This window comes from Abrus precatorius, unplaced genomic scaffold, assembly GCF_003935025.1.
Source record: "Abrus precatorius isolate BTA unplaced genomic scaffold, Abrus_2018 Scaffold4, whole genome shotgun sequence".
NCBI classification, from domain to species: Eukaryota; Viridiplantae; Streptophyta; class Magnoliopsida; order Fabales; family Fabaceae; genus Abrus; species Abrus precatorius.
Genome location: NW_020874384.1, coordinates 4,944,268 through 4,968,933, shown reverse-complemented (window position 1 = coordinate 4,968,933; position 24,666 = coordinate 4,944,268). Strand labels below are relative to the sequence as shown.

General features: G+C 33.9%; 4 protein-coding genes and 1 pseudogene across 4 annotated transcripts; 1 reads left to right on the top strand and 4 right to left on the bottom strand.

Moving 5' to 3' along the window:
- Positions 1 to 6,676: 6,676 nt before the first annotated feature.
- On the bottom strand, positions 6,677 to 7,769 carry LOC113866042 (aquaporin TIP1-2-like). Its single transcript, XM_027500932.1, has 2 exons — positions 7,638 to 7,769; positions 6,677 to 7,510 (listed from the first exon to the last, which is right to left on the bottom strand). The coding sequence occupies exons 1-2, from the start codon at positions 7,767 to 7,769 to the stop codon at positions 6,677 to 6,679; spliced, it is 966 nt and encodes a 321-aa protein (XP_027356733.1).
- A 1,932-nt stretch (positions 7,770 to 9,701) lies between these two features.
- Positions 9,702 to 10,721, bottom strand: LOC113866040 (uncharacterized protein At4g19900-like). The gene has a single exon (XM_027500931.1). It carries the CDS (start codon positions 10,719 to 10,721, stop codon positions 9,984 to 9,986), a length of 738 nt encoding a protein of 245 aa, XP_027356732.1. The 3' UTR covers positions 9,702 to 9,983.
- A 1,311-nt stretch (positions 10,722 to 12,032) lies between these two features.
- Positions 12,033 to 13,823, top strand: LOC113865674 (type III polyketide synthase B). Its single transcript, XM_027500384.1, has 2 exons — positions 12,033 to 12,267; positions 12,588 to 13,823. The coding sequence occupies exons 1-2, from the start codon at positions 12,087 to 12,089 to the stop codon at positions 13,580 to 13,582; spliced, it is 1,176 nt and encodes a 391-aa protein (XP_027356185.1). The 5' UTR covers positions 12,033 to 12,086; the 3' UTR covers positions 13,583 to 13,823.
- A 1,787-nt stretch (positions 13,824 to 15,610) lies between these two features.
- LOC113864647 (putative ER lumen protein-retaining receptor C28H8.4) lies at positions 15,611 to 18,500 on the bottom strand. Its single transcript, XM_027498608.1, has 6 exons — positions 18,126 to 18,500; positions 17,645 to 17,844; positions 16,735 to 16,875; positions 16,574 to 16,654; positions 16,023 to 16,147; positions 15,611 to 15,880 (listed from the first exon to the last, which is right to left on the bottom strand). The coding sequence occupies exons 1-6, from the start codon at positions 18,346 to 18,348 to the stop codon at positions 15,832 to 15,834; spliced, it is 819 nt and encodes a 272-aa protein (XP_027354409.1). The 5' UTR covers positions 18,349 to 18,500; the 3' UTR covers positions 15,611 to 15,831.
- Positions 18,501 to 20,530: 2,030 nt separating this feature from the next.
- On the bottom strand, positions 20,531 to 23,361 carry LOC113866039 (annotated as a pseudogene).
- Positions 23,362 to 24,666: the final 1,305 nt, after the last annotated feature.

The following is a 24,666-nucleotide window of genomic DNA, read 5'->3' as shown; positions in this document are numbered from 1 at the left end:
TGTTTAACTCTAAATCTGATTTCCTTGTGATTACCAATCATTGATACGAATACTATTAATACTCAATGGTCATGCAATATTAATATTCTTTTCTCTAAATTAACATCCCCAATGGTCATGCAAGACATTAATTTAAGAAAGCTTAAAGAATTTATGAACTTGTTAATTTAATAACGATTAGAAGAAAAAGATTGGTTTGGTCCACCTAATCCTTTGTCTCGTTTTACCCTGTAGATCTATTAATTAACCGAGGTACGGTCGTCTGACGATATAATTAATTAAGACTAATAGAGAAGCGCAATAGGATAAAATCTAATCACGAAACAGAAATCAAATTTAGATTCAAACATCAAAACCCCATAAATTCATGAATAATAGTTTCCATAGCCCTAGCTATTGATCAATTGGATTTTTATAATATTATTTCCTCTCATTCCTAGCTCATTAATCCTCTTTTGTGCCTAATTGGTTGAATTGGATCATTTTATGATGTTTAAATTTTATTTGTGTTTTATTTAATTTTTCCAATATTTGGCAAATTCTGATACTGTTTTGGTTTCTGGACCATATATTGAGTTGTAGAACTCCTTTCATTATGATTCTTGATTTGTAGGAAAGCTAAGAGAAAGGTGCACAATTCCTATGAGAGGTCAGAAACCAATTTTGAAAATAAGAAGCTGAAACTGGGCCTGGAAAAAGTCAGAACACTGTAGTTGCGGATCCTGAGTAAGGTGCAGTATTTGGGCCATATTTCAGTCCACAGACATCCGATTAAACCCATTCCAGTGGCGTTTTGAAGCTAACATCCAATGCTACAATTTTCCTCTAGGCCACGAACCAAAAAGAGGCGGTTTTCATAGCCGAAAAAAAGGAACAAAGTGACGAACTGAATTTTAAATTTTTGAATTTTGATTTTAATTTTTTGGCCCCTCTCCTCTCTTCTCTTTTTTCATTTTTTTTCTTCCCTTTTACGACTTGTTTCTCTCCATCTATGGAGGCTTAGATTTTCATCTAATTCAAGGATTAAAAGAGACGTGACACTCTTGAGGATTGATCGCACATTGGCATAAATTCAATAAAAATTTTGGTTTCATCTATTCCTTATTTTCTCCCTTTTGCTAATTATATTTTTGAATTGAAGTTATTCGTTTGGATTGATGATTATGCATTTGGTTGATTACGTATTATTCGATTGATGTATGTAATTGAGTTTTAAGGAACATGAATTAGATTTTCAGGTTTGAAAACTACGATTAACGACATTGGTAAATTAAATTGGCATAATTCAATTAGGTTCTACAGTTTTCTGAATTTTAATTAATTATGTGCTAATTGAATGCATGAAGGTTTTCATGTGAATGCTGAGTTCGAATTGAGGTTTCATTCAGATTCATTCTTAATTACTGAATTGTTTGTTGATGTACTCTCTTAAAAATCCGGTGATAAAGTAGTCATTTTTTCTTCTTAATTCTTGGATTAGAATTTTAATTTCTGTTCACTCTTCATTCTAATTATAATTAAGTGCATTTTTATTTCCTTTATAAACAAACCCCCCCCCCGTTTTATATACTCTCTAAATAGATTAATTTGTCATTGTGATTCTTTGAGAAACGACCCTAGTTGCTTACCTCGTACTATAGTAATTAGGTTTATTTTGACCCGTGTGCGACCTCGTGTCACTATGGACTTAGTTACTCATGCTAAAGAAAAGAACTAAAACAATCATAAACAAAGCCATAATTAAAAGAAATAGCAAATTAGAGTGTGAGATGTGTTTCTGGTCTTCAAGTAAGATCGCTTGAAGCTCCAAGTCTCGCCAAACATGTGCCAAGGATCCCATGCAAGAGAAAGGAGATCAGATGTATTCTAGAGCCAAAGTCAAGATGTAAAAACGGTCCCTTTTACAATGCCTGAGCTCTTCCCTTTTATAAGATTTGAAAACCCTAAAAACTCTTCATAATTGGGTTTCCCGCAGATGAGCATGGTCGTGCAAGGCCTTAAGCACGACCGTGCATGAGCTCAAAGCACCCCGTGCTTATTGAATGGGTTTGGGCATGCTGACTGCTGCGAAACTCTAATCTTCCATTAATTTGGGCCCAGAATACATCCAAAATCCACTTGCAACCTCTTTATATGAAACTGGATAATTAATATATAAATTAGTGTAAAATCCAAATAAAATAAAGGTCAAATATGAATATATGGACTGTAAAAGAGAGCCTAATTACAAACTTATCAATATCTCGCTGTGGTGAGAAAGAGTGTCTAGAAATCAAGCATTCTGATGCTCTCTCGCTATAGCTAGAATTCTCTTACTGTAGCGAGGAGCTCTCGCTGTACCTAGAATGACAGACAACAAAGTGTAATTTTGTCTGGTTTTTTTGCTACAACGAGAGAATGGCTCGCTATAGTGAGAATTTATCATTGTAGCGAGAAATGGCTCGTTGTAGCGAGAATGTCGCAAGTCTAGGGGTATTTAAGAGTTTTCAAGTTAGAAAACTTGGATTACAATTCAAGTTTCGAACTCTCCCTTGTTCTCTCAACTCCTAACTCTTTCTTCTCAAAAAATCTCTCCAAAACCTCAACTTTTTTTCAAATCCAAGCTTGGGAACTTCATTAATCAACTCCAAGTAAGTTCTTGGAGCTTTGTTTTCTCTTTTTGGGTGTTTTCTAAGTTTATCCTTTCTCAAAATATTTTCTTTTGTGATATCTAAGAAGATCTTGATCCTTTCACCTAAAACCCTTCACAATATCTCTTTCAAAACTTCGTCTCAAGGTAAGGAGGGCTTTATTTTGTTATTTTAAGCATAATAATTATTTTGTAACCATGTACTTTATGTATGCGTTTTAGTATGATTCTTATGATTGATTGATGACACGTGGTCGCACACGAGTCAAAATAAACCTAATTACTATAGTACGAGGTAAGCAACTAGGGTCATTTCTCAAAGAATCACAAGGACAAATTAATCTATTTAGAGAGTATATAAGACGGGGGGGTTTGTTTATAAAGGAAACAAAAACACACTTAATTATAATTAGAATGAAGAGTGAACAAAAATTGAAATTCTAATCCAAGAATTAAGAATAAAAATGACTACTCTATCACCGAATTTTTAAGAGAGTACATCAACAAACAATTTGGTAATTAACAATGAATTTGAATGAAACCTCAATTCGAACTCAGCATTCACATGAAAATCTTCATGCATTCGATTAGCACATAATTAATTAAAATTCAGAAAACTGTAGAACCTAATTGAATTATTCCAATTTAATTTACCAATGTCGTTAATCGTAGTTTTCAAACCTGAAAATCTAATTCATGTTCCTTAAAACTCAATTACATACATCAATCGAATAATACGTAATCAACCAAATGCATAATCATTAATCCAAACGAATAACTTCAATTCGAAAATATAATTAACAAAAGGGAAAAAATAAGGAATAGATGAAACCGAAATTGTTATTGAATTTATGCCAATGTGAGATCAATCCTCAAGAGTGTCACGTCCCTTTTTAATCCTTGAATTAGATAGAAATCTAAGCCTCCATGGATGGAGAGAAAGAATTCGTAAAGGGGAGAGAAAGCGAGAGAGAGAGAGAGAGAAGAGAAGAGAGAAGAAGACGAGAGCCAAAAAATTAAAATCAAAATTCAAAAATTTAAAATTCAGTTCGTCACTTTGTTCCATTTTTTTCGGCTAAGAAAACGGCCTCTTTTTGATTCGTTGCCTGAAGGATAATTATAGCCTTGGATGTTAGCTTCAAAATGCCACTAGAATGGACTTAATCGGATGTTTGTGGACTGAGATATGGCCCAAATACTGCACCTTACTCATGATACGCGATTGCAGCGTTTTGACTTTTTCCAGGCCCAGTTTCAGCTTCTTATCATCAGAATTGGTTTTTGACCTCTTCATAGGAATTGTGCACCTTTTTCTTACAAATCAAGAATCACAATGAAAGGAGTTCTACAACTCAAGATATGGTCCAGAAACTAAAACAGTATCAGAATTTGCCAAATACTGAAAAAATTAAATAAAGCCCAAATAAAATTCAAACATCATAAAATGATCCAATTCAACCAATTAGGTACAAAAGAGGATTAATGAGCTAGGAATGAAAAATATGTTGGGTTAATTTTGGGTGTTAATAATATGTTCGAGTAGTCCGTTTGTTTGGAATTTAGTTCGGAAGTGTTTTACTAAGCACGATTTCTTACTTGAATAATGAGTTTAGTATGAAAAGGGAGCATGAGATAAGTGTAAGAAGCTGAATGGTTCTAGTGTGAATAGTTACAGAGATATACCGAGGGTATAGAGTCCAGAGACGATAGAAAATCTGGGAGAAATGTAGGGTGGTGAGCGACATTCGCGCATGTGTACACATTCTTTCTAAGAGCGAATGCGCCACATGGCCTCACACTTGTTTCCTGACTAGACTTTTGACTATATCTTTGCTAAGGAGCCGTTATTGTGTACGTTGTATCCGTATGCATGAGCTAACCGATGACTATTTACCTAATTGTGTAGGACCTCAAGAACTGCTGGAGGCATCGTATAATTGTGACACAGTGCACTGAATGTGCGTATCCGAAAGAGAGCAACATAATAATTATGAATATGTGTATGTCTAATATATTACTTTGAAATTTATGTTATTATGATTCCTTGTATTCCATGACCATGATTGTGCTGTTATGTTAGTCTTTAAAGTAATATCATGTTTTGAATTATAAGATAGGTGCTCATCCTTACTGATAATTTTAGGGAACTAAGATGACGAATCCGCAGGGAAGAGTTAGACTGGTAGATAGTTCTGTAAACTTTAGATTAAATTACGTATTTAATGAATACCAACGTGTAAATCATTTTAAATTTGTTGTATTGGTAGAGAATGACCCTAGGGTTTGTGTCATGATAGAGATAGATTTTACTTGTAGTATTCCATTCGACTTTTCTAGGAGTAGGATACACCAAACCTTATATGTGTGTGTGTGTGTGTATATATATATATAGGGGTACAGTTAGAACCCCAGCAGCCCTTACTTACTTATACACCTACCATGACCACGACTCTCTAAGAAGACCTACCCGTTGGATCTTTGAGCGCGTCATGGGAACAAAGGTCAAAGCTGACTTTGGCAAATCTGGGATCTGATGACGACTTAGACTCTGAGGACCTAGCCGAGATAGAGAGTTGGAATGCGAAAAATAAGTATAACTGAGGCTACTTTGGGATCCTTTTTGTAGTGTTTGGTGTTGTAATTATTATTTTGATCTTTAAATACTCAAACATACAGTTTGTAAATTAATATACTGTATTGTGAAGTTTATGTATAGCCTTTTTCTTTACTTTTGATTATGGTAATCTCAGAAGTTTTATGCCATTGCACTATTTTATTGATTTAAATGGAAATATTTGATTAAATTGTAGTAATTACTTCCGGAAAAATTTTATGGTATCCGAATTTCATATTGAAATTGAATCGAAATGAAAAGCTATTTATATGTACTGAATTTGAAATAAGGACGTTACAGATCTCTTAGATAAAAGCTATTTTCTATGCTGTAACTTTTGTTAATTGATTTAAAAGCTGAGATTTAGTTGAAATATTATAAATTGTTTTTTAGCTGAACTGTTGAGAATATGATTTTGTCTATGTTGCATCATGTTGAGATATATACCTTACATCATTATAGAGCTGAGTTACACATTTAGGTAGGTAGACGTATAACAATAGAGCATGTTGAGTTATGCTATGCTATTTGGATCCAGATACCAGAATGAGTTGCTTCCGGATCGGCTCGGTTCCTTCTGAAATAATTAGGCTGTGAAACTAGTTAGAAACTATTTTCATACTGTGCATTAGATGGGCTAAGAATGCATGAGGTTGTTACTGTGAGTAATATTTTACTCTATATATATGATTTTCTTTTGTAAGCTCACCCTTACATTTCTATATTTACTATTATGTACATGTGTACTGCGATGATCATATAGTGGTATGTAAGCAGATGTAGTAAATGTTGTATCTACTTCACAAGCTGAGGGTCAGTCGAGAAGTGTTAGAAGGCTGGAGTCGAATAATTTTACATTAAAGTCTTTTTCCTTATATTATGTTTTTCTTTTGTAAGTTCACCCTTACATTTTTATCTCTATTGTTATATGCGTGTGTACTGTGATGATCATACAGTAGTATATGAATAGATGTTGTATCTACTTCACATGCTGAGGGGTCAATAGAAAAGTGTTAGAGAGAGTTATGTAGTATAATTTTGTGTATTTTGAGTATTATGAACTAAATGTAATATTATGTTGTTCTATTAGATATTTATTGTAAGAAACTTTGTTTTATTTTGAATAAGAAGTGAATTTTATACTTATATTCTTTATTATTTATTTATCTTAAATAAGTAGTATAAAAATAATGTTCTCAGTTCCTTATAAAAAGGAATCGTGACATTATTTGCATTAAAAGTTCAAAAATTTTCAAAAAACACAATAGTTGGTGTTGTTTGTGTCAAACCAAACAAAGCACATCTTTGTTAACCAAGAGTCCCAATATTGACTTCCATCAAATCTAGTTGAAAATGTATTTATGTAGTTGCGACTTTTATTAGTTTGTGATAGTCGAATACAAAGGCAACAAAGTTATGAAGCTACTTTCCCTTCATATTTGGGCTTGGAACCTTGCACTACCATGTTCTGATTGATCATTTGCAACGGTACTGTTATGGATAGTCCCAGAAGGACCAATAGACAACTTTTGGACATCATATTCTTCATCCTCCCAAACCAGACCCTCTTTTGGTGACACAGCAAAATACACTATGCAAGCCAAGAAAGGCCCAAGCCAAAAAATCCAATGCCCATTCCAAAGTGAACCTCCACGAAACAATGCTGGGCCTAAGCATCTTGCTGGGTTCAGGCCCACTCCTGCATAACCAGCCTGCCCAGTTACAGTAATGGACACAAATACTGCCAATGCCATGGCTCCTGCTACCACGAAGCACACCATTGGCAAGCCCAATTCCTTGGACCTTTTCTTGTCAAATGCCAATGTGACACCTACAAATAGTACCACAAATGTGCAAGTGAATTCCAATAACAAAGCATTTTGTGGCTTTACACCAGAATTTTCTCCTTTGCCACCAATGGCACAGCCTCCCAATGAATATGTATCAGCTAATTTTGGATCCATTACATAGTTAAGTACTAAAAAACCAAGTATTGAGCCAATGCATTGTGCTAATATGTAAATGAGCGCACGATCAAGAGTGATAACACCCTTTAAAGCAGCAATGAATGTGAAAACAGGACTCATATGGCCCCCTGATAGAGGAACTGTCACAACTAGGAATAAGAAAGCTATGGTGAAGACTGCAAAGGGAACAAGAAGCTTAGGATCAACCTCATGTGAGTCCAAGCATGCAATAATGGATGTTGTCAAGGTGAACACAAGAGATGCAGTTGCTGTTAACTCTGTTAGAGCTGCTTTCCACATCTGAAAGAAGGAAAATTAACACAAAAGTGTTATTCTTTCTTACTCTTTGTTAGTGATAAGAAATTAAACAACTTTTAGTTGCATCAGTCACCTATTATAGAAGTTATAAAGACTTGTGTCTAATTACCTCTTCAGTGAAAATTTCAAGGGCACCGATTGAGGCTAAAAACTTATTAACCAAACGATTTACCTCATGACTTTGACAAGGCCTCGGAAATTGATCATCACTGTGAACTACTTGGCAATTTACAGAATCCATGTGATTGAATTCCAAGAAATAAATGGGTGGTTTGATTCGTTTAAGCAGGTAAGGCACATTGCTAGAGCATTTACATTAGACTATAATTATATATGAGAAACTCTCAAGTTGTTACTGTCTGTTATTTTAATTATATTTTAAGTGGTATACATTTTGCATAATAATGTTCATTTTTTATGTAAAACTGCACACTAAGAATAATAAATTTTAATGGTTACTAAAACAACTACATTACTTTATATCGGTATAACACTTGCTTAGAAATAATCGGCCTACGTTTCTGTCATGGTTATCCTTATGTTAGTAGGTTATACGCAGTGCAGAAAAGTGATATAAAAAATGCAGTTAATAGATTTTGGTAAAAAATCTAATTTTATATTTAAATAATTATTAACTGTCTTTTCGTACTAGCTAAATGTTTGAGACTTACGACACAAATGATGGTAATATACTTCACCTGCAGGAATATTCACTTTGCAAAAATGTAGGAATATGGTTTTAGTTATTGGATATTATCCCTGAGAACGAAGGCAATTGTTCGGACTAATGCTTTCTGAAATAAAATGATTAAAGAAAACTCAAGGGATAATCATTTATTCAACTTACAAGAATACTCACTCTCAAATACGTTTATCATAACTAATAAAAATTGGTTATTTATATTTCTTAACAGATAAATTTATTATTATAAATGAATAAAATAATATCATATTTTGTCTGATATTATATAATTGTGTAAATTGATTTTTGCACTCTTGTACTAATAATTATTTTAATATAGAGTCACGAACTATGCATTACACATTTAAAGTATATTCTCTTGTGCGGAGCACTAAATGAAGGGACATGGTAGAATTCTCTAAAAACAATGTAAAAAAAAGTCATTTTGTTTCTTTATTATTAAACATCTCTTGAGATAGATACCATTTAAAACTTCTAGTGGTCCCAATACAATATTGAAGGACTTTGGTTGGCATGAATAAAAGGTTGAAGGACTTGACATTTTTAGATTTGCGCTTAAATAATTATAAGTTGATATATATTTTAATTTTATTAATAATAACGTTTATTATGAATATAGGTTTATAGACTTTTTAAACATATTTCCAAATATATATTGGAGTGAATCTAAAAAGTACATAATGACTGAAATTTGTATCTAGTTACCTCTAGTCTGAAAATCTCACGCACCCCAATAGAAGCAAGAAACTTCTGCCGTAAAGAGTTTTTGCCCCTCAAACATGTTGCCTTGGTAGTTCGTTTCACAAATACATGCGAGTTAGCTGAATCCATGTGTCCTCGATTTTAAAAAAGGGATGGCTAGATTCTATTTCTTTACTTTTTTCGAAGCATATAAGGTTACTTATTTTGGTTTTGTGATTGAAGCATATTTGCCACCCTTAAGAGTGTAGGTAATTGAATGCTTGTAACAAAATGCCATTTACAGTGCTTGGGCTAGCATTTGAATATGGTTTTAGTATGAGCTATAAATGACAAAACAAATTATGGTGTTAGCCCTTCTTTTATGTCAGGTATATATATAGCACAACTACTGCATGATGAAGTGATGGGATAGTGAAGCTGCGTGAATGTCCAGGGCATGGATAAGTTTGTGCTAACTTAAGATTCACCATCTATGTACCAACAATATATGATTTCTAGTTCTCTCCAACTTTTTGGCAGTCAACAAAGCCAAATCTTGTACTTACGCAATCCAAACATTCCAAATAATGAAGTATTCAAAAGTAAATAGCAAGTGAATGTCTAGTACATCAATGTAGAAGACAATAATAGGCATATATACAATTACAATGTCTGGGTATATACTGAACAAATAGGTCATGAGGATCAATTGGCAGAATCCTCAGCACCTGCAATTACAAAGATTGCAATATGAACAATTTTAGCTTTTTGCGTGGAACAGATTTGTTCTTTACACGGCATGTCGAACAAAATGTTAGCCCCTAATAAATAAACATTATTTTATTTATCAAACAACATTATACTACAGTAGAATACGAGACCGTATACTCTCCTGCCTCTGCAGCAGAAATCTTAACCGCACATAATATTATCTTTCTTCTTTCAATTTTGTGCAAAATCATATCAATGGTTGGGATTTTTGCAGATATTGGCTGCACCAAAATCTTGCCGGAGAGGATCCAAAGAGAAAATTGATAAACTTCCTCTTAAACAACACCCAACACCTAATAGCTAAGTCAAATTGGGGTCTTGAACGATCTTTCTAGCAGGAAAGGGAATTCTCTTAAAGTCATTGAACAAAGAATTACGAATAATTTTATCAGCTTTGGTGATTCCAGTGAGACCAACAGAATCAGGGTCTTGCAAAATGGGATTATGCAAAGGGTTCAAACCCTCTAAATTGGACCTAAACATTTTATCCTTCCTCAAAAAATCACTTCTTTTATCAAACCAATCACCCCAACCTTCTCTCAAAGGCGAAACCCTCCGATTCGTCTTCAACAAAAGCGCATCCTCAACGCCGTTTACCTGAATCGCCTTTCTTCTCACATTCTCCTCCACCGCCACGTCATCGGATCCAAACGCGGTCTTACCGCGATCCTCCGACTCCGTGAAGATTTCGTCGTCGTCCATGAAGCTCTTGCTGAAGGCTCGAATCACGCCCTGGACGGGGTGGAAGACGTAGCCGGAGGCGTTGTTCTGATCCAAAGACTCGTCGTCGTCGTCGGCTTCGGTGGAGTCCTGCGTTTGTTCTTCAACGATGTCGAGAGCGTCGATGGTGTCCTCGTCGGCGTCGTCGTTGGGGGAATCGGAGAGGCGGGAGTCGTAGTTGACCTCGTGAGAAGGTAAACGAAGGTGAGAGTGAGAGATGAGGAGCCACACCGATACCAACACAAGCAGCCCCGAAACGACGGCGCGTAGGAACACGCCGTAGCGATGGCGTCGCCGGGATCGTAGATTTCTCAGCATTCTTCTTTGCGAAAAGGAAAAAATAAATAAATTAATGTGTGCTTTGGAAACGAATGCTTGTTACAAGTGGGCCTAGTTTGGCCCAAAATAATTGTTTGGGCCATCAAAGTTCTATTAATTGCTGGCTATTATCAAAGTGTCAGCATTCTTAGCTAAGCTACTATGTTTGACAAAAAAATAATAGCTACTATGTATTATTAGTATGGTATGTTTAGAAGAATTTATAAATAATAGCTTATAAAAATAGTTATAAATATTATCTTTAAATTTAAATAAAAGTCATCATTTTTCAAAAAAATTATTAAATAAGTGCTTAATTAAGCACTTATTGAATTGAATCCTCTATCAATTATGCATATCCACCATTATCTTTGCTTCTATAAGCACCATTGCTTAATTAAAAAAAGCAAGCTTCCAATAGACCAACTTATTTTATAGCATTAATAGACCGATCAATAGATCTTTAAACCCAAAATAGTCTAACCTACATTAGGCTGTGTTTTCCAATTGTATGATGCTGTATTAATTTTATTTGTTTCGAATGGTACAAGATACTGTGTTCTCTCTCTACTAGTTAACGAATCAGTAATGATCAATACTAATGATAGTTGAAATGTCTTAAGAAGGTTTGGTTGGGAAAGAAAATCAGTTTACTACTTGCTACCCCCTCTAATTTATGGTTTTTCATTACTTCAAAATTTTCAGTATTCATAAGGAACGCCAACAAAAACAAATTTCTGGCAACTTTTGTCTAGATTATACGATGTCATTCTTCCAGCCATTATATGTGGAGGCTAATCAACACTCTCTCTCTTCAAAGATGCCAACTTACAGAGTTTTTTGTTTGATTAAATGCTGGTTAAGTGTACCAATTATCAGTAACACAGAAAAGAAACTGCTCTTTTGTTTGTGAGGACGGATCCATCCTCAAAGTTTATATAAAAATACTGGTAGAAGAAAAAAATAAGAACATAAAACAAATATAATTACTTTTATGAATTAAAATAAATTTCTACTCTTCTATTTTTCAAAAGATTTCTCGATTAATTTTTCCAAAACATAAGGTGAGGAAAGTGAAGTTCTGGTTTCAAATTTGACTAGAAATCAAACCCCAACCTCTTCCCAACGACTAATAATGTAATACGATCTCCATGACCCACTTGCTTTCCAACTAACCCACATTTATGAAAGTAGTTGCGTACATCATGTCTCACCGATTATAAACTTGCCACGCCACAACTCACCAAGCAAATTAAAGTCATAGACATGCTTGGGAGATTATATATACCACTAGTCCTGCTTTCTCTATTCACAACATTCACTGTAGTGGAAATTGTGTGCATCTGATCTTACCAAAAAAGAAATATGGGAGACGAAGGTATTTTGAAGGGTGTCACAAAGCAGGTCAACCCAGGGAAGGCCTCCATATTAGCTCTTGGCAAGGCTTTCCCTCACCAACTTGTCATGCAAGATTATTTAGTTGATGGATATTTCAAGGACACAAACTGTGACAATCCTGAGCTCAAGCAGAAGCTCACTAGACTTTGTAAGTATATAAACCTTTTCTATGTAACAATTGTGATTCATTGTGGAAATGTTTGTGCACTCTTTATTTATACCACCTTTTACATAGTATACACAATTTAAAACTTCATAGTTTGCAAAACATAACAACGGTTTTGCCGGCAGGTTACTTGTCCTTTACCCGACATGTTATTTATACTGTGTGTTTGGATTCACATTTACAAGTTTGTTTTATCGTGAATTCAAGCATGCACTTAGTTGTATTCATATTTACTGGTTTTTAAACACACTTAGTAACGTGTAATCCACTATGATTTTGGCTTAATATGGTTATACATACAGGCAAGACAACCACAGTGAAAACGAGGTACGTGGTTATGTCAGAGGAAATACTGAAGAAGTACCCAGAACTTGCGGTTGAAGGCATTCCCACTATAAAGCAACGGCTAGAGATATGTAACAAGGCAGTGACACAAATGGCAATTGAAGCATCCCAAGCTTGCATCAAGAACTGGGGTGGATCCTTATCAGACATAACCCACTTGGTTTATGTTTCATCCAGTGAAGCAAGACTACCTGGTGGTGACCTTTACCTAGCCACAGGACTAGGATTGAGCCCTGATATTCAACGCATCATGCTCTATTTTGCTGGTTGCTCGGGAGGTGTGGCTGGTTTACGTGTTGCAAAAGACGTAGCTGAGAACAACCCAGGAAGTAGAGTGTTGCTTGCTACTTCTGAAACTACAATTATTGGGTTCAAGCCACCAAGTGCAGATAGACCCTATGATCTTGTTGGGGTGGCACTCTTTGGAGATGGTGCTGGTGCCATGATAATTGGCTCAGACCCAATATTGGAGACTGAGAAGCCTCTCTTTGAGCTTCACACAGCAGTTCAGGAATTTTTGCCACACACTGAGAAGAAAATTGATGGGAGGCTGACAGAGGAGGGAATAAGCTTCAAGTTAGCAAGGGAACTTCCTCAAATAATTGAAGACAATGTTGAAGGATTTTGTGACAAATTAATGAGTGTTGTTGGGTTCCAGAACAAGGGGTATAACGAGCTGTTTTGGGCTGTACATCCAGGGGGGCCTGCAATCTTGAATCGCATTGAGAAGAGGCTTGATTTGTTGCCAGAGAAGCTGAGTGCAAGTAGAAGAGCTCTAATGGATTATGGCAATGCTAGCAGTAATACCATTGTGTATGTGCTGGAATATATGATAGAAGAGGGTCTCAAGATTAAAAAGGGTGGAAGTGGAGATTCTGAATGGGGCTTGATACTTGCTTTTGGACCCGGGATTACATTTGAGGGAATTCTGGCTAGGAACTTGTGTGCATGAACTCACACACAAATGGGGCGTAAAGCTTAACGATATTATTATCATAGGATGTGTTGATGTGATGCATCCCCCTACCAAAAGTGAAGTCTGGACTACAATGATCAAAGGAAACACTTTTAATAAAAACTTTTAATTAGAAAATCTTTTCAAAGCAATTTTATGATGACTCCTTCCATGCTCATACGATGAATCAATTTTATCAGAACCTTTCCTTTATAAGAATTCCAGAAGATTGAAATACCTTTATCAACAGGATGTCGAACATGTAACACATTCAACTAAATGAAAATAATGGGATGCTATAAAACGAAAATGGAAAAAAAAAAAAAAAAAAAAAAAAAAAAAAAAAGCTAAAGATAATCCATTAAGTATCATTGGGGAACCTCGAGTAGAAGCAGGAGACAACAACTGAATTGAACTGAATCAAATGAAGAACTTTTCACACCGAGGCAGAATTAAAAGAATAGATTAGGGAGTTATTTCTGAAAAGGCCTGGTTTGCTTTCCATTAAAAAAAAAAAATAACTAAAAGATGTTTTTGGACTTTTGGACACAATTTCTACTTCTTATCTTTTATCAGCCTGTTTTGAGCAAACATTATTTAAAAAAAAATTCCTTTTTAAACCATTTTAACCACTGTTAACATGTCTGCGTCTGGCTTTGTGACAACTGCTTATTACATTGCATTATAGAATTGAGACCTTGACTTGTGCAGTATCAGTTCAACCTAAAAGCAATTACAAACAACCATGCTCTGCTCTTTCTTTTACTTTTACTTTCTTTTCTTTTCTGTCATCATTATAATCTAGGTAGGCCTCACCCGGAAAAGAGAATTCGAAAACTAAATGCATTATCAGTTCAATCTAAAAGCAATTACAAACAACCATGCTCTGCTCTTCGTTTTACTTTCTTTTCTGTCATCGTTAAAATCTAGGAAGGCCTCACCCGGAAAAGAGAATTCGAAAAATATATACAACCACTTTCTTAAATCAAAATGTTTAAGGTATTGCGGGTAGCACATTCACATTGTGACCTCAATCTAAAGCTTTGTTTGAAAATTAATTTTTTAGAAAAAAAGAAAACTTATGCAATGATAATTCTTATTTGAATTTTAATAAGATGATGAGATTTTATAAATTCTCCAAAACTCTTTTCTAAATCTATCTTTTTGAGTTCATCTAATTTGGAGATTTATTTATTAATCCTCCTTCTTTCCATAGTTGTTAATCTCTTATTGACTAACTCCTGAAACTCTAGTAGAATAGCGTAGAGAAATCATGTCACTATTTAAAAATTTATAATATATATATATATATATATATATAATATGTTATGTATACAAAATTTTAATATAAATATTCAAAATATTCTCAAAATGAATCACATAATCATCATTCAAAGTAGAAGTATAAAAAACTGTAGCATATGTTATATTAAAGAAAAAATGCTTTCTTATGATAAAGTTGAGGCAAGATTGATCAGCGAATAAAAAAATAGAAAAGACGCCAAAAAATCTGATTTTTCCAATAAACAGAAAAATAGAGAAGACGCCAAAACAAACTAATTTATCTGGTGAACAAGAAAACCAAGGATATGCCACAAAGGAGGCGCCGAAAAAGCTTATTCCTCTAGCAAAATGGAACAAGTGAGCCTCCAAACAAGCTGAGCAAAATGGAATGCTGTGAGCCGGTGAGAAGGGGAGAAACCGCTAGTGAGAGGCTTAGACTTTTCGCAGAATGAGGAGAGAGTGGAGAAGATGAAATCACCATATATGTTTTATAAAGGGTATATGACCTTTCTACCCTTAAAAATAATCCAAATGGTGCGTTTTATAAAAAATAAAATAGTTTCTTTCTTTTTCCCAAATCGCGTGATCGTAATGCAAACGTCTCCCTGTTCTGGCTGCAAACACCCACACCTGCCATGACGTGCCAAGCGCCCTTTGACATGGCAGCTGACAGCACCACTATTAACAAGTATACTTCTTCCTCCTTTATCCAAGGAATAATTATAACACAAACTTAATTCCAAGGGTTTAAGCAAATAGAGAGCATGTATAAAGCATTTCCAATTATCAATAACCGCACTTTAAACATAATTATATTTAGTTTTCCTTCATTCCCAACTTTACACTCCACCAAGGAACCAAACAAGTGTGTCAATATAAAATGTACTCTAACAAGGGTAACCGACCATAATGCCTGATTAAGTTAAAATTTAAATGTGAGTACACACCAAGCAGATCTTCAATCACACCACTCCAGAAGGAAGGCGAAGAACAAGCTGTCCCCCAAAAACACTGCAATTAAATAAATAAAAAAATGTCATGAGGACAACTGGACTAGAGTTGTGCTGGAAAGATCTTCGATACACTAAGCAAAAGCTGTAAAATGAATGCCCTGGAAAAGAATTATTTTATTAACTAGAGTTACTAAACCAACCTTTTGACATAATAGTAACAGAAATCTGCTAAGATGAAGGTCTGGACAATTTCTGAGATAAGAACCATTGACGGCCATAAACCGTACCCCAAGGCAACCAACAAATGTCCACGGCTATCTAATACCTGTTTAAAGAATAGTAAGTTAGTAGAAGACCAACACTTAGAAGTTTCAGAAACCTGCACCACTAAAGAAAGAAACTAACAGCAGGAACAATCTTGCAACCGGTTTACTGTAAAATTGGTCGTAACTTAAATTTAGAAACTCAGAACACACCAACATTAGAAAGGAAAATCAGATAAAGGCAAAACACATGCCCGTGTAAAATTCAGCTAGAGGAAAGCCGTAGTGATTTAAAATGAAAGCGAAACTCAAATTTATAAAATAAGGTTCACATTTCACCCCTTGATCAATGAGATAGGCATTTCAAAAACAAAAAATGTGGTCGTACGGATACTGATGACCAGCATGTGCCAGAAAACAAGCAACTTCTAAATTTGAAATTGGATCAAAGAATTGACTAATGCTATTATAAATTTTCATTAACAGACCTGAAGAACCCAATGAGCACAGCTCAAGAATCTTGCAACTCCCAGAGCAAATACGTAATGAGCTGTGAATGGCTCAACAATCTGAAAGCATAAAATGAAACAAGTTGAGGAGGAAAAGACATGAAATGTTGGATGAAGATTCTAAAGTTCAGAAATTATACTTTCGTGTTCTGCATGACACGCAATTGGGGTAGGACTGAAACAGCTTCAAGATATACACAGAAGGCCCAGAAAATCCTGTTCAATAAATGATGAGAAGTTGATGGATGAATAAGCAAGGCTAACACAGCACAGGGTATCACCTGCATTCAATTTCAAAAGTAAAGTACATCAAGCTGGCTGATGAAAGGTAAATGCACAAGTTACAAGCAATAAGTGACAAAATCACAGATTTATGAAGAGGAAAAAGTTAAATTCTTCCAAGTAAACAGAAAAGTATGGGAAAGGAATAAGGAGGAACAAAAGGAGAGCTACAAACAAGCACGATGCAGCAGTTTAAATTTGAGGCCATGACACTAGGTTCTATCACAATAAGAGCATCACAGTAAATCACATGTACAGACAGAACAACCACCTTAAACCCCACTCCAATGTGGGGGAAACGTATGAGTTTGAAGCCTTTCTACTCAAAATTGTGACAAGTGCATAAGAAATTCTTGATAGAAAGTCTGCTTCACATGATATCTTGTTATCATGTTACAGGTAACATTTCCCCCATATTACTCTACATTTTTTAATGTTTTCACGCAGAAGGACATTAGCCTCGATATCGTAAAGATAATATGACTTTCAATATAACAAAAAAAATTAGAAAAGCAACTTAGGTGAAAGTATAATATTTCAGTATCAGCAACGATTACTTTTACTACCATCTCACAACCAAAGATCTATTCAAATTGTAAGACACTTTATAGGACATGACTACCATGACCGTCTAAAGACACTATGAAACAATCAAACTCATAAGGTCAAATTTCCAACAAGAACTAATAAAATGTTGCACTCCTTTGAAACGAAAACATATATCTTCTAATTTTAAGATGCAACAATACGTGGAGCTCTGGAACTTACCACATAGTATATTGCAAAGTTATCCTTCTCCTCCATGTAACTAGCCTTCAGTTTAAAACGAATCATGTATATAACCCACAGAGTTGTTGCGAAAGTAGCAAAGTCAAGTATGGTGTGTATATCATATTCCATGACAAAACTGCAGTACAGCCTAACAGCTAAAAAGATAGCTGTTAATTCCTGGGATTTGAGTGATAACCCTGCACATCATTCAAAACCATTACCAAAATGGAAACTCATATGTGTGTGTCTCTTTTTTGTCAAATAACAAATCACAAGACACTGATTAGGCCCCAAACACACAAATCAAATCAGCCCATCAAAATTAAAAGCAAATCAAATGATCTTTTATTTATTTATTCTTTTCTGAGCATTCCATTAGGCAGATTTAGAGCTGAAATAACTGAAAAGGAGAAACCTTTAACTTTAACCTACCCAATTGAAAAAAAGTAGGAAAATTAGGAAAAATTGATGAGTTTACCGGCACAAGTCTTCTCCTTCATGAGCTTGTAGATGAGGACGGAAATTCCGAGGGAGTGGACAGCCTCGGCGGCGACGAAGAGGTTGTCGTGGTCGTGAACGATGAAGCGAAGTAGGACGAGAGCCGCCATGCCGGAAACGACGGAGAGAAAAGCTTTGACCTTTGGGGGTTGTCGCCTCACCCATGTGGTGATGGCGTGGATCGAAGTTCTCTGAGGTCTCATCTTAATTGGGACTCTCCAAAGTTTTCTTCTTATCGACACCCCAATGCTCAAACACACGCAGATTAGAAGACTGAACCCCCAGGCAATGCTGGACTCCAACCTGAGAAAGTGTGTGGAAAACTAAAGAAAGACAAGATAGAAGATCACAAAAACAAATTTGCAATTTATATTTTAATTTAGGTTTTCTGTTTTTTTTTTTAATCTCTTCAAGAGTGCAGATAGATGGAAATATTTATAATATAAAAATATAAAATATATTCAATGGTGAATTTTCCTATATGTAGGCTTTGTTTGAGATTTTTTTTAGTTGTAATATTTAATTTAAGATTATCTTAGATTTTATTGTTTTTAGTTATTTAGATTTATCTTAAATTTGTTATTTTTAGTTGTTTAAGTTTATTTGAAATTTTGAATCATCTTAAAAAAATTATTTAAATTATTTAGAATTGGCTTAGATTTTAACGTTCTTAGATTTGTTATATATTTTTTTAGGATTTTTAGTCTATACATAGGTTCTCTTTATACGAATAATAATTTATTTCTGCTTTTAGGGAATTAAAAAATGTTAAAAGATAAAGATTTCATAATTGTCATGAAAATACTATTTCTTAGGATCTCTTTTATTTTCTCTAGGATTACTTTTATAAAATAAAATAATTCTTGGAATCAGTTTTGTGAAAAATAGATTTCTCCTTCGTTAGAGTTAATAAATAAATAAATAAATCTAATACTGTATTTAAAATACTAGATGTGGCCTCAAATGAAATTAACTTTAGATTATTTTTTTTAAAACACTTTATACGCCATTTTGGATAATCAGAAATATGATAAATCAGTACTACTCAAGAGGCCTCTAATTGATCTGTTATTGTGTGAGCTGTTGAATATTGAGACAGAAACTGAAGACAACTATACGGAGAGCAGTAAATCTCATAGATAACTCTTTTAATATTTTTTATATAATGTAAAATTATTAATTAGTTTAATCATCTTATATTATTATTTTTTATATAATTTAAACATTTATAAATATAATATACGAAATTTAATATTTAATTATATTTTAAAATATAATATCTGTTAAAACATAAATGAGATAAAATATCTATTAATTTTTCTTTTTTATAAAATTTATAAAATTATTTTATTTAATAAAATATTTAAACTAATGAACAGATTGATTGATTTTACATTCTATAAATAGTTACTTGACAAGTGTTTAAATGTAACACTTAATGTCACTAGATCTTCACTCTCTATATTATGCATAATTATTTTTTTTAAACTATATTAATCTTATGTTATTAAATTTCGTATTTAACATGATTTTACAATGAACTAGTTAAAAGTTACTTATTTCTTAATTAATCATTACATATATATTATTTACACATATGTTTATAAACATCACATGAAAAAATTACCTTATATAGAACATGTTCAAAACAGTTTATGATTGTTATAAACTATTTTAGCTTGTTTTAATAATCTTTTCACTTTATTTCAAAATTCTATGGTTAAATTTAAGATATAAATTATTGTTTTAAAAAAATGCATTAAATAAATATTTAAATTAACCATTAAAATTTTTTTAAGTAACTGAAGCTATTTAACAAAGTGAATGTTTATTAACTAATATTTTTATGACACTTGTCGCAAAAACATTTTATCATCGTCCGGTTCATTAACGGAGATAATTAAGCAACATAAATGTTAAGTAAAATATATGCATGGAATTGACATAATTAAGTCTTCAATTTTTCATATCAACAATTGGTCTCCATGACCCCGCAATTATTAATTATATACCTATGAGGCATGACTAGAGTTTTAGATTTTTAGATGATTAATTGTCTGCTTTTCATATTTAGGGAAATGATCATTAACACAAAACAGGTTCGGTAAAAGATAGTCTTTGCCACTTATAATAATGCATTGAAATATTGTCGTGCTCTATGATACACTTGATTCATGAGTAGATTCGTAGATAAAATGTCATAGGGTATAGCTACTCTTATATATATATTTAGGTCCCTGGGCCAGAGAATTTATTAGTATTTACATGTACGGAATCAAAACACAACCATAATCACTATGCAGTATAGTATATCCTACTGGACATAAATGGATTTATAATACAATTCATGTCTAGTGCTTAATAATCTCAATCTAAAATTTTCATCTAGTTAGGCCTATCATCCACCAAGAAATCCAAGCAATTCCCAAGAACAATTTTGCTATTCTCTAAGAAAGCAATTAGCAATGCTTGACATAATGCATCACAAGAAAAGAGTACTAAGAAACTTGATCTTCTGGATAAAGGCCTTAGGTGTTTATCTTCGTCTAGTGCCACCATACTCAAATGTGTTGGATCATCCAGCATCATCCTAGCCACCAAGTAACCAGCAATGGACCAAGTTTGGAATTTCCTGGCCTGTTTACCAATGTAGCGACCAAGCTTTCCATCATAATATTCGGGCCAGTTGTCCTTCAGCAGTCTAGTTTCAGCAATGTCAAGGGCACGTTTTGCAATTAGGGGTTGCCCAGTCTTGATAGAGGCCGCAGTTAGAAGCCATATAAGTACTGTAAACACCACAATAAAGTCAGAAACTATTTTATAAAGCCAGAAACTAAAGTGAAATTTCATTAATAATAATAGTAATAATAATAACATGCATGCAAGTGTAGACTCTAATTCAGTAGCTAAAGTTGAGTTTAAATATTTGAAAATAAAATAATTATTGAAAAATAACACATTGTTATGTTAAAGTTATAAAAGTGTAACAAATATTTATCTTATAAATAAAATCTTACTGTAATTAGTTATTTAAACTCAGTTCCTTAAATAAATAACATGCAAGCTGCAGTAGCATTCATTGTTCTAAGCTAAATATAATAGAATCATTATATTTGTGTCCACTAGTTGCTGGAAATTAAGAATTGTAACATAGCTGCATGCAAATGGGGGGGTCTAGGGGCAGAAGAATACCAGGCCAAGATCCTCCATTGTGGTAACTCCATCTAGTGTTTTTTGGGTCACAACCGGTTATGATCCTCCATTCATGGTTTTCAAGGGCTGGATAACAAACTTTTAGAGGCATCTCACCAATTAATGCTTCCCACCGTTTACTAATGAGATCCATGATTGCAAGTGATTGCTCAGGAGTAGCCAAGGAGGACAAAATTGCAATGCAATTACCAAGGCAAAACCAACGGAAATCCATCCTACCAGGACTAACATTCCCAATAAAGTAACCACCACTAAGAGGCATGAAATAAAAAATCCAATCAGGTAGAGAATCAGGAATGACATTGAACTTGTTAACTGCAGTATGTGAGTACTCTTCTGTTTTGAAGCGATATACATCGTTAAGTTGCTTTGAATCTAACCAAAAATAGCTTCTCAGATGGTAGCACAAGGCCTGCAAGCGTTTGGCAATTCGTTCCATCAACTCTTTCCCTTCAGTATCTTGCTTAAGCAATTGCAAGGCACATCTTAAAGCCATGAAGAAAAGTGCTTGAATCTCAATTGGATAACCGTTAACACCCTGATACATAGGTCAAAAAGATGAAAGTAAGCACAAAATTTGATCTGTTCTTGATTTTTAAAATGGATTAAACTCTTGACAACATTGATCTACAAAGCTGGATGAACCTAGAACTAGAACGATCATAATTTCCAACAGCTAATACCTGGTTATTAGTCCATAGGCAATGAAAAATATGATGGTCTAGTTAGTTCTACATATTTCAATTTTTCAACAAACTCACCATTCTACGATCAACCATGCAGCATCCATCTGCACATAGTAGAGTTGGAAACGTGTCAAATTCATCTGAAAGGCACAAATTCAGAATCAGGCTCATACCCTTCTGACATTCAGGCAGTTCAGACAAGGAATGGTCTCCTGTAGACTTTGTGTATGCACGAAGTAATATAGTCCATCAAAATCCAGAATCTACTGGAGCAACCCTGCCTATAGGTCGTCATTGTTTTTGACTGGATCATGGAATCGCTAGGTGAAACATGTCAATCTTTTTCTCCCCTGATTGAAGGCTAACGGTCTTTAGGATAAAATTTTTAACAATGTCAGGCTCCCCCTTCATCAGAAAAGCCAAAGCACTTGGGACAAAGTCTCTTACAAACACCTACAGACAAATAAAATACCATAGGTTAACTCTCATAGCAACTTTAAAGGAGTAAATATGAGAAAACATATAATGATCAAAGCCACTGAACTAGCTTGCATGACAATACAAGTAAAAAAGATCAAAAGGCCTGGATAGGGAGGGGAAAAAAGGGCATCTTTTTAGTTATATTCTAGCTTGTGTGTCAGAAGTAATACAAATCCATGAAAGCCGTGGCTTTGTTATAATAGTGCTACCAACTTCGAGTGTCTATGGTTTATGTCAGAGGTTACAGTTGGCCACTGTTAGAAACAACCTGAAGAAGGAAGAGAAAAATAAATGTAACCAACCCATTTTCCGATTTTCTCTATCATTACCTAGTATATTGCACAAAAGTTTCTTTAATTTTGCAAACCACACACACCATCCAAAAAACAAGAATCAGATGGAATTCATAGATGAAAACATCCTTGGCACCTGATCGTAGTTAACTTTCTCATCAGAACTATCCAAAGCAGCAATTGTACCAACTGGCTGATCGTAAAGATATACCAAGGAACGCCTCAGAGCTTCCCAACCTTTAGATACTATTGGTTGTGGGTCCAATACCAATGATCTTGGGGTATTCACACCTGATTCTGGCAGAAGAGAATTTGCATTATCAAGATGATCTACTGGGTGAGAAGAGTTCTCAGGATTTTTGGACAAGGGATGTGGAGAACACCCCGTGAATTCAATAAATGATATTTCTTTGCATGATTTGCATTTTTCTATGTTTCTGGGCTTCTCTAATACTTTCGAGAAATCAATTTCTTCCTCATCAGTTTCTGCCTCAGTATCTTGCACCTCTTCAGATGTAAAACTTCCATTTTCACACCGATCCATGGGAAAGGAAGATATCCCCCAAAATATTAACGGCAACAAAGAGTATTGTAATTTGTATCAAAATACTACAGTTGAGTCATCATAAATCAATGAGATAAAATTAACGTAAACTTAAATCGTGCTCATGAAATGCTAAGTTGTTTGCCCAAGTAAAATTTGCCTTATGATTTCAAACATGCATCATTTTATGGATCATCAAAAGCAGATAATCAGGAACTCGTGCATCCTTTTTATCCAAGTAATTGTTACGCATTCAGGTTCCTAATTACACCTATAAGTGAGTATAATGATTAATGAACACTCGCTGATGATAATAACTAATACATGATGAGTTTCGAAAATCTCACACCTTTAATTTCATGAGTTTTTAGTCATCACATTAGGAAGGAAAAAAAGATAACAACAAATGCAATGGCCCATCCTTGCATTCATGGAGAGATTCAATCTTATTTCTCATGCTTTGTTACAAAAGTCGCTTTGCAGCTAACTAGTTGGTTAAAAATCTTGAAATTCAGATTCTATAATCTTTTAATAATAAAAGAAAACGTAATACATGCATGAGATTAATATACAGTGTAACAAAAACCATTTCAGCGTGACCTGATCATCACCAGAGTAACTCGATTTTCACAACCCGAAGTATTTCATATACAAGAAAAGAAATTAAAACAGAAAATAATATTAAGAAAGCGTTCAAGATTTACACAGTTTAGAACGATGAAGTTAAGTAGGAAGGAACAAGAAAGAAAGAGAGTGGGAGCAGTTCATGCTAGCAAGAAAGTTTGTGAATGAAAAGAACATTCATTACTAAGAAAAACTAACCACAGAAGCTAAGAGAGAAAGAAAGATTATATGAGAGCAACAGCAAACTGCAAAAACAAGAGTAAGAATTAAGAGTAACATTGTTTTTCCTTCAATAATGCAATTATAAGTAAGAATTATTAAATTAAAACGAAAGAGTAAAGCATTTATCTTTTAAATTTGACATATGTTATGCACAAAAGTGAAGCATACGTTGTAAATTGATTTTGGCGGTTTAAAGGTGCATTTGAAAGTAAAACATTTTATAATTTTATTCTACTTATGATTTTTTGGAAGTACAAATATTATTTTCAACGTTTCTTATCTCAATTATAACGTAGTTATTTTTTTATTCTTTTGTTTTTATTCGTAAATGAAGCTATTTATTTTTATTTTTTCTTCTTATTTCAATCATAATGTAATAATTATTTTTATATTTTATCCATCTTGTGTTTGATAAGCGACTTCATCACATTTTCTGCTTGACACATCTTTGGTTAATGC

Bases quoted from the DNA above. Each gene is read 5' to 3' on its own strand.
- LOC113866042 (XM_027500932.1), bottom strand. From the start codon at position 7,769: ATGGATTCTGTAAATTGCCAAGTAGTTCACAGTGATGATCAATTTCCG. The intron at 7,511-7,637 runs GTAATTAGACAC...TCCTTCTTTCAG, and splicing joins TTGAAATTTTCACTGAAGAG to ATGTGGAAAGCAGCTCTAAC.
- LOC113866040 (XM_027500931.1), bottom strand. From the start codon at position 10,721: ATGCTGAGAAATCTACGATCCCGGCGACGCCATCGCTACGGCGTGTTC.
- LOC113865674 (XM_027500384.1), top strand. From the start codon at position 12,087: ATGGGAGACGAAGGTATTTTGAAGGGTGTCACAAAGCAGGTCAACCCA. The intron at 12,268-12,587 runs GTAAGTATATAA...TTATACATACAG, and splicing joins GCAGAAGCTCACTAGACTTT to GCAAGACAACCACAGTGAAA.
- LOC113864647 (XM_027498608.1), bottom strand. From the start codon at position 18,348: ATGAGACCTCAGAGAACTTCGATCCACGCCATCACCACATGGGTGAGG. The intron at 17,845-18,125 runs GTAAACTCATCA...AATGATGTGCAG, and splicing joins GAAGGAGAAGACTTGTGCCG to GGTTATCACTCAAATCCCAG. The intron at 15,881-16,022 runs GTTGGTTTAGTA...ATTTAATTGCAG, and splicing joins TGTTACTATTATGTCAAAAG to TGTTTTTGGGGGACAGCTTG.